Source organism: Lissotriton vulgaris, chromosome 1_1 (genome assembly GCF_964263255.1).
Source record: "Lissotriton vulgaris chromosome 1_1, aLisVul1.2, whole genome shotgun sequence".
Classification (NCBI taxonomy): domain Eukaryota; kingdom Metazoa; phylum Chordata; class Amphibia; order Caudata; family Salamandridae; genus Lissotriton; species Lissotriton vulgaris.
The window spans coordinates 476,399,066-476,415,707 of NC_141685.1; the positions used below are offsets into that span (position 1 = coordinate 476,399,066).

At 44.7% G+C, this 16,642-nt stretch overlaps 1 protein-coding gene across 1 annotated transcript in view; it reads right to left on the reverse strand.

The window, feature by feature from the left end:
- RPE65 (retinoid isomerohydrolase RPE65) overlaps window positions 1-16,642 on the reverse strand; it is a 171,167-nt gene that overhangs the window by 43,905 nt on the left and 110,620 nt on the right. The window contains exons 7-9 of the mRNA XM_086936250.1: window positions 15,705-15,786; window positions 9,506-9,638; window positions 9,260-9,399 (exon numbers count right to left, since the gene is read on the reverse strand). Of these exons, the coding sequence (XP_086792376.1) occupies window positions 9,260-9,399; window positions 9,506-9,638; window positions 15,705-15,786 (355 nt within the window). The remainder of the gene's footprint in view (window positions 1-9,259; window positions 9,400-9,505; window positions 9,639-15,704; window positions 15,787-16,642) is intronic.

Here is a 16,642-nt window from a genome sequence, read left to right on the forward strand (position 1 = left end):
CTGGCAAGCCAGAAGAATAAGGCTGAGACTGGGGTTGGGCCTGAGGAGCCCAGACCTCGTGGGTCAGGGGGACTTTTGAAAATACTATCTCAGGGTCCTGTTGTACACAGAGTCCTCTCTCAAATATCACCTGAAACCAATCATGTAAAAAGAGGGCATTCCATGGCTAACCCAGTTAGTAATGGCAATAAACAGATTAAAAATCATGGCAGCCAGCCTGCATACCCAAGAAATCCCATTCTCAGCATGAAAAATGCTGTGAACAGGCAGGGGATACTAACTTCAATTTAACGGGACCCTGAAAGACTACGCACAAGCTCCACTACTGAGATGGTGGACACATCTTACACCCCAGGGAAGGCCCAGCCTTACTTTCAAAACACACTCTCAGCACAGGCATGTAGGAAAATCCTCTACATGAGGCTCATTTGCTAAGCATCCCGAGCCCCAACCTGCACCAGGCCCTGCTAGTCACTTTAAATGTTATCCCCACCTCCCAATCAATCAATCAATCAATCAGGGGTTGGTAAAGCTCAACAACTCAGCTGGGAGGGTCTTAAGGCGCTGGGGGGAAGGGGGCACCTCCGTTGAATGCTGGGGTCATCCGAAGAGCCAGGTCTTGAGGTCCTTCCTCGACTGGAGCAGTGTGGGAGCTTGGTGGAGGGGGAGGTCTTTCCAGGCCTTGGCTGGGAGGAAGGAGAAGAACTTTCCTCCCGTTCTAGTCTTGTTGATGTGTGGAACGGTGGCCAGAGAGAGGTCAGCTGATCTGAGGTGTCTTTTGGGTGCGTGGAAGGAAAGGAGGTTGTTCAGGTATGTTGGTCCGGTGTTGTGGAGGCCCTTGTATGCGTGAGTGAGGATTTTGAAGGTTAGTCTTCTTTCGACAGTGAGCCAGTGGAGATCGCGTAGGTGTTGGGTGATATGGCTGTGACAGGGGATGTCTAGGGGGATGAGTCTGGCTGCGGCAATCCTGAGGGTCTGGAGTTTGTGAAGCAGTTTTGTGTTGATTCCGGTTTGGAGAGTGTTACTGTAGTCCAGTCTGCTGTGACGAGAGCTTGTGTGACAGTTTTTCTGGATTCGGATGGGATCCATCTGAAAGTCTTTTGGAGTATGCGGTATGTATTGAAGCAGGCCAAAGATACGGCGTTGTTCTGGTGGTTCATTGTTGAGCGATAAGTCTAGTATAATGCTGAGGTTTTGTATGTGGTCCGTCAGGGAGGGGTGGGGTTCCTAGGGTGGGGGTCACCAGGAGTCGCCCCATGCGGAGGGGTGGGGCCAAGGTTGAGGACTTCTGTTTTCTCAGAGTTGAGTTTCATTCAACTGTTCTTCATACAGGTGGCAACAGCTTTCATCCCTTCTTGGAAGTTGTTTCTTGGTATGTTGGGTTCGTTGGTGAGGATAAGCTGGGTGTCATTGGCGTAGTAGGCAATGTTGAGCCTGTGGTTTCTAATGATGGTTGCGAGGGGGGGCCATGTAGATGTTGAAAAGGGTGGGGCTGAGGGAGTTGGTCTCTGTTGGTTGCGAGAAGTAGGGCAGGAGTCTGACTCGCTGAGTTCTGCTGGTAAGAAATGAGCATATCCAGTCAAGGGTCTTGACGGGGATGCCAGGGTCATGGAGCGTGGTGGCTAGTGTGAAGTGGGAGACAGTGTCGAAGCTGCTGAGAAATCCAGGAGGATGAGGGCTGCCATTTGGCTCTGGTCGATGAGGGAGCGATGTTGTATGTGATGGACAGTAGGGCGGTCTCAGTGCTGTGGTTCCTGCAGAATATGGATTGGGAGATGTCCAGGACATTGTTAGCTTCAATGAGGTTTGCTAGCTGGGTGTTGATGGCCTTTTCGATGACTTCAGCTGCGAATGGAAGCAGGGAGGTGGGCCTGAAGTTTTTGAGGTCCGTCCGGTCTGCGGAGGGTTTCTTCAGGAGCGGGTTGATTTCAGCATGGTTCCAGTCTTCGAGGAATGTGGCGTCTCGAGGAAGCAGTTGTTCCTCCGGCGTAGTTCGGGTTCGATTGCCATGGCGGCTCTGTGGAAGATGTGGGTTGGGCAGGGGTATGAAGGCTCTGGAATGGATGCTCTTCATGGTCTTTAAGGAGTCTTCTGTCAAGGGTGGGGTCCAATTGAGCACAGTCTGTTGGGTGGCGTCACTAGGTGGGAGCTGGAGCGGTGCGGAGGTCTTGGTTATTGAAGTTGTCGTGATCATCTTATTCTTGAGGTGAAAAAGGTGCTTTATCTGTTGCAGAGGTCTTGGGAGGGGGTCGTCTGTTGTTTCACTGCAGAGTTTGGCAAAATCCTTGATGATGGAGAAGAGTTCTTTGGTATTATGAGCGTCAGTGAGGATTCTGTCTTGGAGGGATTTCTTCTTTGTGGATTGGATGAGATGGTGGTGTGCTGTGGTGGCTGCTCTGTAAGCAGTGCGTGTTTCTGAGGTTTTGTTTTTCCTCCATGTCCTTTCGATTTGTCGGCAGGAGCGTTTGGACTCTAGGAGTGCAGGGGTGAACTAGCTTTCTTTCTTGATGTGTTGTCCTGTGGCTTTCTTGAGGAGGGCGAGTGTGTCGGCACAGTACATGATCCAGTGGTGGAGGTTGCGTGCTGTGGTGTCAGCGTCTGGCTTAGTCAGTGGTGGGGTTCTGATGAAGGAGGAGGTAAGCTGGTGTCCGATGACTTTGTTCCAGCTTCTACAGGGGAGGTGGTAGGGTGCTTGTATACAGTGGGATTTTTGAAGAGGAAGTGGATGCAGTGGTGGCCTGCCTAGAGGTGTTCCGTGGTGTGGCTGTAGGAGATGCTGTTCTCTCAAACGAAGACCGGGTCGAGTGTGTGTCCTGCTGTGTGCGTGGGGCGGTGCCTAGTTGCTTCAGTCCTATGTTGGTGAGGTTCTCTAGGAGGGAGGTGGTGTTAGGGTTGTTGTGGTTGTCCAGGTGAAAGTTTAGGTCTCTGAGTACGATGTAGTACGTGGAAGTGAAAGCGAGGGGTGCGATGAGGTCGGTGATGGTGTCGGTGAAAGGAACGCAGAGGCTGGGCAGCCTGTAGATGAGGGTTCCGTGGAGAGTCATTTGAGGGTTGGTCTGGATCTGGAAGCGGAGGTTTCCGGGCCGATGGCCGTCACGCAGTGGGTGCCTTTGCGGATGATGGGCAATGGGGCGGTCCTTCCACAGGATCTTGTATCTGTCAGGAATGGTGGTGCGATGTCGGGCCCGGAGTTGGCGTTGGTCCAGGTTTCTGTGAGGAAGGCGACGTTGGGTGCATAGGTGTTGGGAGGTCCCAGATTTCTATTGCTTGCTTGTGTATGGAGAGCACATTGTGGAGGATGCAGTTGTGTAGTTTGTAAGCGGAAGTCCAGAAGGCAGGCTGCTGGGGTACGGAGGTGGGTGAAGGTGCAGCAACAGTGTAGACAGGAGAGCGGGCCTTGGTTGTTGCTTGGCGTTGAAAGCTGGCAATTGTTGCGGCATCCGTAGTTGAGAGCATGGAGGGTGCTGGAGTTGTACTGGAGGCAGGTCGGAGTACCAGGGTCCCTGGCACTGGTTGCGAACGGGCACAGATGGGCTTGCCTTTGGCGTGCCAGGGGCACGCCAGCAGCGGGGCGGCTGTAAGTAGGGAACTCGGAGGGCGGGTCAGCTGGGAGGCGGGAAGGACACACTGGAGGGGGGGAAGGGCCGCGGCGGCAGCAGCGGCTGGCGAAAAAATGGCTCAGGAAAAAGAGGAAACAGAAAGAGAAGGAAGATTAAAATAGAAAGAGAAGAAAGAGAGGCAGAATATCAGAAGAGCAGAGTGCTCTTCCACTGGACCACCAGGGATGAGGCGCAGGCAGGAGCCCGTGGGTGGAGGAGGGCCTTGAACACCCTGGAAGAGTGAGCTCAGAGGGCAACCCTCAGTGGTGGAGCTGCATGGGGTGAGAGCAGTCACACCTTTATCTTTGTTATAATCAATTTGAACTTTTATAGAGCGTTGTGCCCCAACCAAGAAATATTATTTAAGGTATTCGTTCAAAAGTTTAAGTAAAATGTGTCTGTTGTGTATTTTGTTTTTATGTGTAATTGCACCTCATAGTTCCAGACATGTGATATTTTTGATTAATCGAACATGAACAAATACTTACATCAGGCATATAATACACACATTTTTCATAGCTGTTTTATGCTGAGGATACATCCAGCAATGGGAATGCTAACAGTGGTCAAATGTCAAAGGTCTGAATCCTCATCGTGATACAGTTTTGTTTACGTTGATGCTTTCAAAATACTTGTCTTTTGGGTTCCTTTAACTGACTTATTATCTAGTATTCAATTAAATAGTAACTAAGGGCTGTATGTATCAAACTCTGATTTTGCGATTCTCAAATTGCGAATCGCTATTTGAGTATTTCAAAACGCTATGTATGTAGGATTTGCAAATAATTTTGCGAATCTTACATATTCCTTACTTGCAAATTGCAAATTGCGATTCACAATTAAGGAATATCTCCCCATTCATTCCAATGGGCCTAGAGGCCCATAGGAATGAATGGGAAGACATTCTCAATTTGCGATTCTCAATTAGAGAATCGCAAATTGACAATGCAATTTCAAGGGTGCCAGGGGGTCAAAAGGGCACACATATATACCCTAAGGGCATGTATTTGCGCCACATGGCACTTTGAAAAATGCAAAAAAGTGCATTTGTTCGAGAAATCACAAATTACCACCAACTTGAAGTTGGTGGTAATTTGTGATTCCTTAAGGCCAAATTGCACTTTTTCTTTGCTTCTTACATTGCATTTAAGGAATAGCAATTTGCGATTCCTAAATGCAATCGCAAAATAAGGAATTGTAAATTTTGCGATTCCTTATTTTGCGAGGCAGTTTTTCTTTCATACATACCACTGAGCCCAATTGCGATCGCAAACGCCACAATTCTGCAATTTTCAGCATTTGCGATCCCAATTTGGAATGATACATATCGCCCTGCTCCGGGGGTATATTTCCTTAGTGACTGTGTTTCACTGTAATGATTTTGTGTACAGATCTCTGTCTCTTCTGCAATTTTGTTCAAATATATTTGGGGCTCATGACTAGGATTCTTGCCGCTGGTCTCCGCCTTGAGCACAGCCTTTAGTCAACCCCTCCTTAATCGCTCTTTCACCCTTCACTACTTGTTTTGGTCATGGTGAATCACCCTTGTGACCCGTTCGGATCCACACCATTTATTTTTCGACATGACGCAGCGAGGATGTATGACATTAGTTGTTGAATTTTACCGATTCGGTAATTAAAAATCGATAAATCTAAAGGGTGGATATGTAGGTATTTCCAGATGTGGAAATACCGAATCTGTAACAATCGGTATTTACCGATTCTGTAAATACAGAATCGGTATTTCCCATTGATTCCTATGGGCTTTGAAGCCCATAGGAATCAATGGGAAATACCGATTCTGTATTTACAGAATCGGTAATTACCGAATTTTGCAAGGGTGCAGGGGGTGTCACTTTGACACCCTCTGGCACCCTACAAATAGGCATGTGCGCCATGTGGCACACAGACATGCCCTAAGGGCATGTCTGTCTGTCACATGGCTAGGTGTGCATGCACACATGTGCATGCACACCTGAATTCGGTATTTTACCACACAATAGGATTGTGTGGTAAAATACCGATTTTGTAGGGCCTTTGGGACTCAGAAGAGTCCCACCTACATCTGAGATTTAGCGAATCGGTAAAAATACCGATTCGGTATTTTACAGAATCGGTAAATTTACCGAATCGGTAAATTTACCGATTCTGTAAAATTGTGCCCCTAGATGCCAATCCTTGAATACAGGTCGGTAACGGCCAAAAATAATTATTTTCGGCCGTTCCCGACCGACCTACATCGGGCCCTCTGGCTTTTTCTTTGATGCCCCCTGTAATAAGGATCTTCATGAAAAGCCCTTTACTATCCCCAACCCCCGTCCATGCTCTACAGGACTTGCTCTCTATTTTTTAATTATTGTCTCAGCTACAGATGTAATTTTATAACTTGGTTTTCTCTATGCTATGTTTTATTCTCTAATAACTGATGCAACTTTGTAACTGTTGAGCTGCGGAATTCGATATTAATTTAAAATGATGATTGCTTCTGCCCTATTCTCTCCCTCTTCTCTACTGCTACTTTTTCCTATTGTTTACACCTTGCTCCACCTCATTTCTGACGTTTTTCTTGTTCAATGCAATCTGCATCTACGCATGTTACTTGTGTAATATCTTATGTCAAGCGCTCAGTTTAATCCGGGTATAGCCAACTATCTACCTAAATATGTCCTTGTCCAAAGCACTCTTACACCCTTTGTTGGGGATGGATCCAGTATCTTTGCCCTAGAGTCTCAGAGACCCCTCTGAGAGAGTCCACAGTGATAAGGGTATCACACATAGTGGAGGACTGGGATTGATCCCTTTCCACTGGGAACCGTATCCTACCCTACTGGACGGCTGACACTTTATTCACGCCGGGTTTTCTACCCCCTCTTCCCTCCTTCAGTCTTCTGAGTGCGCCTGTGTCCAAAGCACTCCTCTCCCCTTGTTGGGGAGGGATCCAGCATCTATGCCCTGGAGTCTAAGCGAGCCTGCTGAGAGAGTCCACCACGTCAAGGGAATCACACGTCAAGGAGGACTGGAAATTATCCCTTTACATCAGGGTGCCGTCTCCCACCCAGGACTGTGCCTCACCTCAAGATGTCATCTGGAATTAATTTGGTCCGTGGTTTCTCCCCCCCCCAAATCTGACAATCTCTGAGTACTCCTGATCTCCATCCTTACAGCGGAGTCCGAGCACTATGTCCGATGCCCAGTGGAGCTGCTCTGTTCAGCTATTGAGGAGATTGGCCTTGGTTCATCCCCTGACCGTCACCTACCCAGCCGGACTTTGAGCACAGCTTTTCTCCCCATCTCCCTGTCTCGCCCACCCCCCATCATATTTCTGTAACTCTGTTTTTTTCTTGTCTCCTATCTAGTTATATGTTCCCATTTAGCATTCTTTCTTTCTTTGTCTTACTTCCTTTGCTCCTATCCCCTCTAACCTGAATCTTTACCCTTGCCCACTACGCCGCCTAGCCCCCTGTCCTTTTGTGCCCTTTGACTAAGCACTCCTTCTCCCCTTGTTGGGGAAAGATCCAATATTTATAACCGGCTGAGAGAGTCCACAGCGCCTAGGGAGCCACTCACAGTTGAGGTATGGTATGGCACCCCTTGCCAAAGCACTCCCTCTCCCCTTTTTGGGGAAGGATCCAGTATGTAGGCCTTGGACTCTCAGAGACCACTCTGACAGAGTCCACTGCATATAGGGAGCCTCTCGCAACAGAGATGGGGAAATGATACCACTTCCCCTGGGATCACAGCTTACTGGACTTTGGACGCAGCTCTGACTTGTCAACCAGTTTGTGTCCCCGTCACCCCCTCTCCTTTTTCCATGCTGTGTCTCTCACCCTCCCCTCCTCTTCCCTCCTCCATTCTCTGTCTTCTTTCCCTGCTCTTACCCCCTCCTCCCCTGAATCTCTCTCCTTGCCTGCTTTTTCCCTTACGTATATGTCCTTTTTATTTGTCTCGACCTTACTTGTAGCTATGTTGCCAGGCTCTTATAACTGTGTAACCTTTGTAATGTAACCTGCAATTATGGTCTGAATACTCATGTAGAGGGCTCTGATTTCTCCGGGTCTAGCCAGCGCTATATATAAACCTTTTAAAAATAAATAAATAAAAGAGACTATTAAACCACTACTATCTCCTTATATACATGGATTTTTCCTTTTCCCCTTCCTAATCATATTATTTATATGTTCTGAATTGAAAGAATAATATATTTTGGCATCTACACACATGAAAGGAGAATTTAGTCAGTCAGATTTTTACCCTCAACCCTCATTTACCCTTTTTCTTATTTCTTTTTTAAATGATTTCCTCCCCTTCTTTTCACTTTCCTGTATTATTTCATGCTGTATTTACATGTTATTCTTAATCAAACCAAAAGGCAATACCTGGATGGGTTATTTTTGCGATAGAATTTAAATAGGAATGTTTTAGTATGTTCTAAATAGCTAATGTAAAGAAGTATTGTTCATCATATTAAGAGGTTTTCAATATTAAAGATTGAGTACTGTGATAAGTTTCACATGCATTTATCTTAAAACGTATAACTATAATCAAGAAACACAACAAAAAAAAAAAACGGGAGAACATTTTCAGTTTCACTGTCAAACACAACCTTTTCTTTGGTTTAGTTGTGAGTTACCATTTTGATATTTTAATTCAAAAGACATCATGATACATAGCCAGCACCTGTCCTAATCACAATGGGCCAGTTGTTCTGGCTAAAAGTTGCATACTTGATTTCCCCTTCAGCACAAAAAAATGTAATTTTAATTTCAATGTGTTCTGATAAGAGAACTGCGTGAGTCTGCACTAAAATGACAGCGTTCTCACCAAGGGGCACATGCTTCAAAGTAGGCTTTTGCGAGTCCTTAATTGCGATTAATAAGGAATCGCAATTAGGGACTCTCAAAAGCCTATGCCTTTCGAAATCGCTCTTAAAATAGCGATTTCTAAACATTCCTTAATTGTGAGTCGCAAATTGCGAGTCGCAATTAAGGAATGGTTTCTCCTTCATTCCTGTAGGCCTACAGGCCCATAGGGATGAATGGGACATTGCATGCGCAATTAGCGAGTACCAATATGGACTCACAAATTGCGCATGCAATTTCAAGGGTGCAAAGGTTTCAAAATTACACCCTGTTGCACCCCATAAATTGTGATTTGCACCCATGTTGCGCACACACATGCCCCAAGGGCATGTGTGTGTAACCTGAAACCTTGAAAAATGCACTTTAGTGCATTTTCCAAGGTTTTTGCAAAATACAGACCAGAGTAATTTCTCCATATTTTGCGGCCCCAAATAGCGAATTCGCTATTTCTAAGGGGTACATGCATTGCATTTAAGGAATCGCACATTGAAATTCCTTAAATGCAATCGCAATTTAAGAAATCGCAATAAATTGCGATTTCTTAAATTGCGAGAGCCTAGTTTGATGCATCGCAAAAGGCCTTTTTGTGGGCGCAAACGGCCGATTTCTGCAAATCACACCGTTTGCGCTCTCAAAAAACGTTCATGCATGTGCCTGATATTTTTGCTTACATCGTGTGCCACTGGTCCTAAAAAATGTATCTTGGAATGAGTTTAAATGAAGCATAATATATTAGCTTAAACTTTGCTTAAGTTGTAAAACCAGATGTAGCATTTAGTAATTCATTTCCTATGGTATTACCCTTTCCAGCAGCAGAGATCCACAATGAGGAATCCATGGTCTTCATATGTATTGATGTGATGGAAGAGGTTAAAGGCTGATGTCCTGTATTTGTTGTTGAGGTATTCCCCCGTCAGTTTTTCAGCCACATGCATCCACACCTTAAACATAGGCCAAGTTCGACAGGCTTTAGAACATTATTCTAGGTCTAAAACATATATATAGTAAAAGGTAGTTTAGTGCAATATACCAGGAACATCTTCTCACCCCCATTGTTTCATGAGATTCGAAGCAGTCCATGTAGTTGGCTCCCCAAATACTCCAGGAGGAAAGAAACTTAAACAAGTTGATTTTCACGGGTTGCTCCACAAAGACAATGTAGTTCGGAGTTAGACCAAAACTGTTAAACAAAAAAAGCATAAGTGCTTTCCCCTCAATTGTTCATATATTGCTGTTTTGCTGTATCAACTAAACTGTTTAATGTAATAAGCCATGAATAATCTTAAAAAAGAACAAATACTGCTTTCTAACTTTGCTAATTCTGGCATACCTTAATGCATAGGTGATAAAGGCAGACAGACACAACACACTTCGACCATTAGGGACTTGAGTGCATCAGCAAATATGCTCTCAAAACACATATTATGCCCTGCTAGATAATTACTTTGAATAAGCAGCAAACAAACAGAAAGCTACATTGTTGTAGGTAGACGTGCAAGTGAGTTTGAGAAAACGCTGGGCCAGATTCCCAAAGAAAGTATGAAAAGCATGTGTGGAGATATCGACTCTGCCTGCATGTATTTTTCCCCACCAAAGGTAAAGATACCTTGGGGAAAACATTCTGAAATGCCAGGGCTACTTAAATCTACAAAGCAAAATAAGGCAATATACAAGGAGTAAATATTTACTCGGACCCATTAAAGGCAAAGGGCAATATGTAGGTAGCTTAATACCGGTCTGTAACTGCCGAAAGTCTGTAAATTTGCAGTTACTGATTGGTATTTAGCTTTTTATAATGAAGGTGGCTGGTTTCAAGGATTCTGTAATTTACCGATTCGGTAATTTAAGGAATCAGTAAATTACCGAATCCTTAAAATACTGAATCAGTAAATTACTGAATCCTTAATTCCTATGTAGGGAGTGCATTTTTGAATTAAAGATTTGTTATTTACCACCAATTACAAGTTGGTGGTAAATATCGAAAACCTTTAAAAAAGCAATTTTGTGCTTTTTTAAAAGTGCCATGTGGCAGACATATGTGTGCCACATGTGCAGACATGCACGATTCAGGGGTGCAATAGGGTGTCAATGTGACACCCTGCCACCCTTGAAAATGTTCCCCCTATTACCGATTCGGTAATAGTGAATGGCTATTAATATTAATATTCCAGGCCCATAGGAATGAATGGGAATTACCGAATCGGTAATACGGAATCCACTTTTCCTCAGCTCTTCTGTTACAGCTGAAGCACACCCTCAACCTCCATCCCAACCATAAAGAACCTGGAGGTTCTTTTTGATCACTCCTAATTTATGGAACTCCATGTGACCTCAGTGGTAGATGCTTATTTTGATGCTTATTTTTCCACCTCCGATGCCGTCAACGCATCTTACTGAGACTCCCTTTATCGCAAGAGTTTTGCTGCAGTTGTTGCATTTTCACACCATGGATTGATTACTCTAGTAACTCCTAGGTGTGCCTCCCCGATTCCCATTTATTGCCTGCAAAGCTTTCAGAATGCATCAGTTCACATTTTGTCAGACGTTGAACAGAGAACATTTAAGCCCAGCATTCTACAAACAAGGACCAAAGTTCGTACAAAATGCTATGCTGCACCACAATACTGTCAGAAATCTGCTCCTCACCATGCTTCTCCTAGTAAAAATAAAAGACCACTACAACCTGCACAGTACTACCAGATCTTTCCTTGCGTTATTATAGAACGTGCCCGCCGTGCGCTTGCTCGACGGTCCCCCCAACCGGCGCTCCGCCAAAGACAGTTATCGCCCGATTTCTCAATTACTGGGCCAGAAATCTAATCCTTATTAAGGCTAGAATCAAAGGTGACACCTTCTATGGGTCCTTGAAAATCCTCATCTTTCCGGATTACATCAGGAAAGTCCAAGAGCAACGAAAAATCTTCCAATAAGTAAAACGGAAACTACGGGCCATGGGCTTAAAATACCTGCTCCTCTTCCCGCCCAAATTGCAGGCTGTTTTCAAGGGGCAAACAATATTCTTCCATTACCGAGACTGAGCCTGGGGAATGGCCGGAAGAGCGCCCTCCTGTTGCAGGGTCAAGAGTTGCAAGCACTTGGATGGGAACCGGCCCCTTGGGAGGGATCCGGAATGACATCTACCGACCATGAATCCACACAGGCGCAGGAGACCAAGAAATTCCTCTTGGAGAGGGTGATCCAGGTCACTCAGTGGTCTCATTGCCAGCAGTGCAACACCCGATAGACTCCGAGAAGAGAGGGGGCCCTCACTGGCCCGGCGGGGCCATGGTGTGGAACCTGAGTCTCACTCAGCATCAAATCCAGGCAGAAATGATTGATCTTTAGGCACTGCCCCACTCCTACTAGATCTGTTCTAAAAAAAAGTTTGCTAGTGTTTACAAGGCGACAGATGCTTCCAAGAGGGAAGTGTAGGGAGGAAGGATGTTGGGGGGGCTGAGGGATTTCTTTTCAGATTACGGGTTTGGCTCATATTATATTGTGAATTTGTTTAAAAGCAAGGCAGTCACAAGTTTTCTTCCATAATCCACACAGGCCCACTACCCCATGCAATATTTAGGCCACCCTGATAGGCCCACAGCTGAAGATCCTAACATTGAACATGAATGGTTTCCTGGATAAAATCAAGAGAGGTGCGGTCCTCCGATACGTCAAATGACATGACCTCACCTACAACAGACCCACTGAGTGGACTCCAACAGGCCCATATTCACCATTCATGGTTACACTAGGGTAATTCACTCAGGGTAAGCAAGAGGCATTGCTATCTGGTGCCATTACACATGCCCATTACTCCTCACTAAATCCAACTTAGACCCACATGGCAGATATTGGAAAACGTCTCTCTCTGCAGGGTCACCCCAAAACTTTTAACCTTCCTCCATCAGTTTTTCTGACCTTGTTTCTGTTGGCTTTAAGACTCTGAGCACTTCACTGCTAAAGTGCATGTGTTTTTTTCTCTAAATATGGTAATATTGGCTCATACCCAATTGGTATATTTAATTTACTTATAATTCCCTAGTAGAGTGCACTACATATCCCAGAGCCTGTAAATTAAATGTTACTAGTGGACCTGCAGCACTGCTTGGGTCACCCCCTTAACCCTTTCGATGCTGATGACGAGCTCAGCTCGTCATCACCCACGGGTGTCGTGTGCTGATGACGAGCTGAGCTCGTCATGGTGCCACTAAAATGGCATTTTCCAGCACAGGGGGGGGGAAACGGCCAGCAGCCATGTGGTTAAGTAGCCCTCCACTGCAGAGCCTGAGTGTGCAGTTTAAACTGCCATGTCTACCCCGGCAAGTTAAACCTCTTGCCAGGCCCAGATCTTCGTTTTTAACACATATAAGTCACCCCTAGGGCGGCCCTCAATAGCTCAGGTGGCAGGCTGCAATGTAATTAAAAAAGAGGACATGTACCTTTTAGATTTACATGTCCTGGTAGAGAAAATCTCTTACATTCGTTTTTTTCTACTGCAAGGCTTATCTCTCCCAAAGGTCAACATTGGAGTTGCCTTATTACATTTTAGAAGGGTAGAAGTCAGACTTTTATTTACTATTCTGAAAATGCCACTTTACGTAGTCGGCATTTAGATCTTACTTTAGCCATTTGGTGCTTGCTACCTGTCTCTGATTGCTTGTCTGGGTTGGATGCCAGCTGGGCTTTGTGTATTCCTCTAGACAGCCACACACAGTAGAAGCTTAGGTTGTACTTGATGGGCCATTCTGGCAGAATGAGAGGGAGGAGCTAACAGCCTATGCACATGGCTCAGGAACCATAGCATTCGTAAGCAGCGCACATCCAGAAACAGAGTGGTTATCTTCAGAGTATAGGAGTAAGTTACATGCTCATTCAACTACTGCCCTCTCACTTCCCCTCTCCATTGTCTCAACATTGGATGAGGTAATGTGCTGCATGGCTAAACACTTATAAGGTCCGAAAGGCGAGACCTATCGGCTACTCCAATGCTTGTTTTTAAAGTATGTGGTGCAGCTTGCTCTTTGCTTCTCCAAGTGCTCCAATCACCGAAAACCACCTTAAATTCAAAAGAGCAAGAAAGACTTAGTTTCCGCTAAGTCCGATGCAGCTCACCTAAAGTTACGGTCTCTAAAGCTGTTTCTCGCTCTTCTTTCATATTCCATTTCATGCGTAAGACATTGTTTTGCCAAGTCTTAATACTTATTGACAGTGGCATAGCTAGACCTCTTGCCGCCTGTGGCGGTCAATGCTTTTGCCGCCCGGCACCTACTGGTAAGAGCAGAGGAGGGATGGGGTGCTGGCAATTCCTGCATTCTCTGTCCTGTGGTGGCCACAGGTAAGAGCAGGGTGGGGGGAAACTCACCCCCTCCCCAAGCTACGCCACTGCTTATTGATAACACTATAGATGGCACATTGTTCTTATTTGCGCCTGGAGCAATTGGAGTCCGGTATTACCTTTGTAAGAGGAAGTAAAGCAATATAAAAATGCAAAATACAATACAATACAATAAAACTATAACAATAGAATTTCCAAGATCCCTCTGTTTTTCTCTGTGACTGTGTTTGAAATGACTGAGTTCCCCGCCTAAAAGCTGTGTTACATTATATAAGCCAAGAAAAGAGCAGCAAAATAACGGCATGCCAGAGTGTAAACTATACAATGTATGCATTGAATAGCTGACGTATGGTTGAACTCAGGTGGCAAGCATTATCTTGGTAATAAGAAAATAAACCACCGGTGTCTTAAGGGTCTTTATTTACCTCAGTCCTGGCATTGTGTCCAGCTGAGCAAGTTAATCAGATTTAGAATCAGAGCACAACAGTACATTCGGTTGTTGCTCATATAATCTCCTTTAGGCTAATTGGCGCAACCGGAAAGGGGACCTTTCAACAGTTCATGGATGTACAGGGCCTTGTGAAATGGCATGCTTCACTGGAGTCTACATTCCAGCAGATGAAGCCTTATTTCTTTGTCCTGACTTTAAACCAGAAAACAAAACTGCCATGTAAGGTGAGGATCCTAGCTATTGAAATACAAAAAATTACAACCATTTTTCCTAAAGATGTTAAAAGTTAATCCATCCTTTTCTCAATACTACGTGGGAGCAGAGTAAAATGCATGCCACAACAAAATGATGAATTGCTGTAGCCCTTTGTTATTCTGTGGAATTTGTAAACTCTCTCAGTTTGGCAAGAAAGGAAGCTACTAGCCCGGCAACACTCTGCTAACTGTCAGGCCTTCGAAAAAGAAACATGTTAACTCGGGGATCAGGAGGACGAGCAGGGTGGCGAGCACCGGGGAGCGGCAGGTGACCAAAAAGAGTGTGAGGGAGAGAAAAGGTAAGGGAGTGAGTGGCCTGGCAACACTTTGCAGCACCTAGGCCTCATAACAAAACAAATGAACGCAGGAAGAGGAATGAGAAGCGGATGGTAAGCGTTGGGGAGAGGGGAGCAAAGCAAAACAAGAGCGCGGGGGAGGGGTCATAAAGCAACATTTCGAGCACGGAAACACATTTACCATGGAGTTGTTCAGTACTAAATTCAAGAGTTCCTTCGGTTATGCAGTGAGAGGATAAAATTCATCTAATAAGGACACTGTGAGATCCATGTGAAACCAGAGAAGGCAACTGAGAAAAGCAAAGTCGTGCAGCCAAGGATTGGCCCAAATCCCACTCTAAACAATGGTGTGAATTGGAAACAATAGTTTGTATTGCTGAGACCTAAGGGTGTGCTGTAAGGGTCTTTATCAGAGGCCTATTTCCCCATGCAAATCTTACAATAGCTGCTGAGAGAGATAGAAGTTCGACCCTGATAAATTGGTGTGGTACCTCAGATACTAGGAGATTTTGGTGCTTTCACAGGTAAAATATTGTATTCCACTAAAAAGTCATCATTCTTTAATTATTTGGATGCTGATTATACAATTTGTGTTACCAGAAAATAATTAAGACCAGACGGATACATTTAAGGGGAATGCTAATCAGTGGACAGTCCAATTGAAATATTGTTAGATTCTACTATGTAAGGTGCCTGTTGGTTGTTGTATGTTTTATGTACATAAGTGCATATACTAGGGGGTGCTAATAGATATGGTATGGTGCTCTTGCAATGTGTACGTGTAAAGGGACTATATTGATTTTACAGATCTTACTAAAATGCCCATTTTGAAAAAAACACATTTCACTTGAAAAAAGATCATTAAAATGTATTTGCTGACATAGTGTGAAAAAGCATGATTAATAAGCCATACCTGTGGACATAGGATGGCTTAAACCTTTCACTGCACGGGAACTGCACAACGACTTTCGCTTTGTTAATAGGATCTTCTTTGTCTGTGAAGCATAATAACAGGGAGACATCAGCATAAACTATCCCACCAGACATGCAAGGTGTTCGAACAGAGACCAAATGCAACATTTGCACTAACTAGGCCTGCGTTGGATTTTCATTACGCACGTAAAATACTGCAACGTGTGTGTATTTTGCATCAAATTCATTTCACATTATTTCATTTCTTGGTCACCTTATTTCGCCCACAGCAGAGGGGTCTCTTGCAAGGATTGTAAAACTCACCCAACTCCTGCCTGTATCTCATTAGACTTTTTAGTAGGCAAGGTACGTTATCACGGTCAAATTTCATGTCAAACTGCCAAACACAATCTGCGTAACAGGCGTAATTTCTGCCAACCCCACTGTGGATCACGCGGTGGTAGCCATCTTAATATCATGACTGGTGACTTGAAAAAGAATGATTGCATTCGGTGTTTCATTCATGTCTTTACGTTTTTTTCTCTTTTCCTTTTTAATTTTTTCTACACAAAGTTCAACCACCGACCCCAATACAAATACAAATAAATTCAATTTTGGCTTTGAAACTATACACTCAAAACGCCTGGTCTTCAGCATATGTCTTATTACATGCAAGCACATATTTGTTGTAGCATGGCACCAAGTATCCGCCCTCATAGAAAAGGCAGTTTTGGAGAACATAAAGGGTACGCACTTATTCTGCTGGTTACACAATGAAGGATTATGTGGGGGGATCGGATTACATAAAAGAAGCTTTCCTGAGAACAGACCTCTCTCCAACAAAGTGAGTTGCCAACATTCCCAAGAATGCTATTCATGAGGGCAATTAACGAGAGAGCATTAGTCCCCAATCTAAAGAAAGCTTTTGTTTCCAAGTAT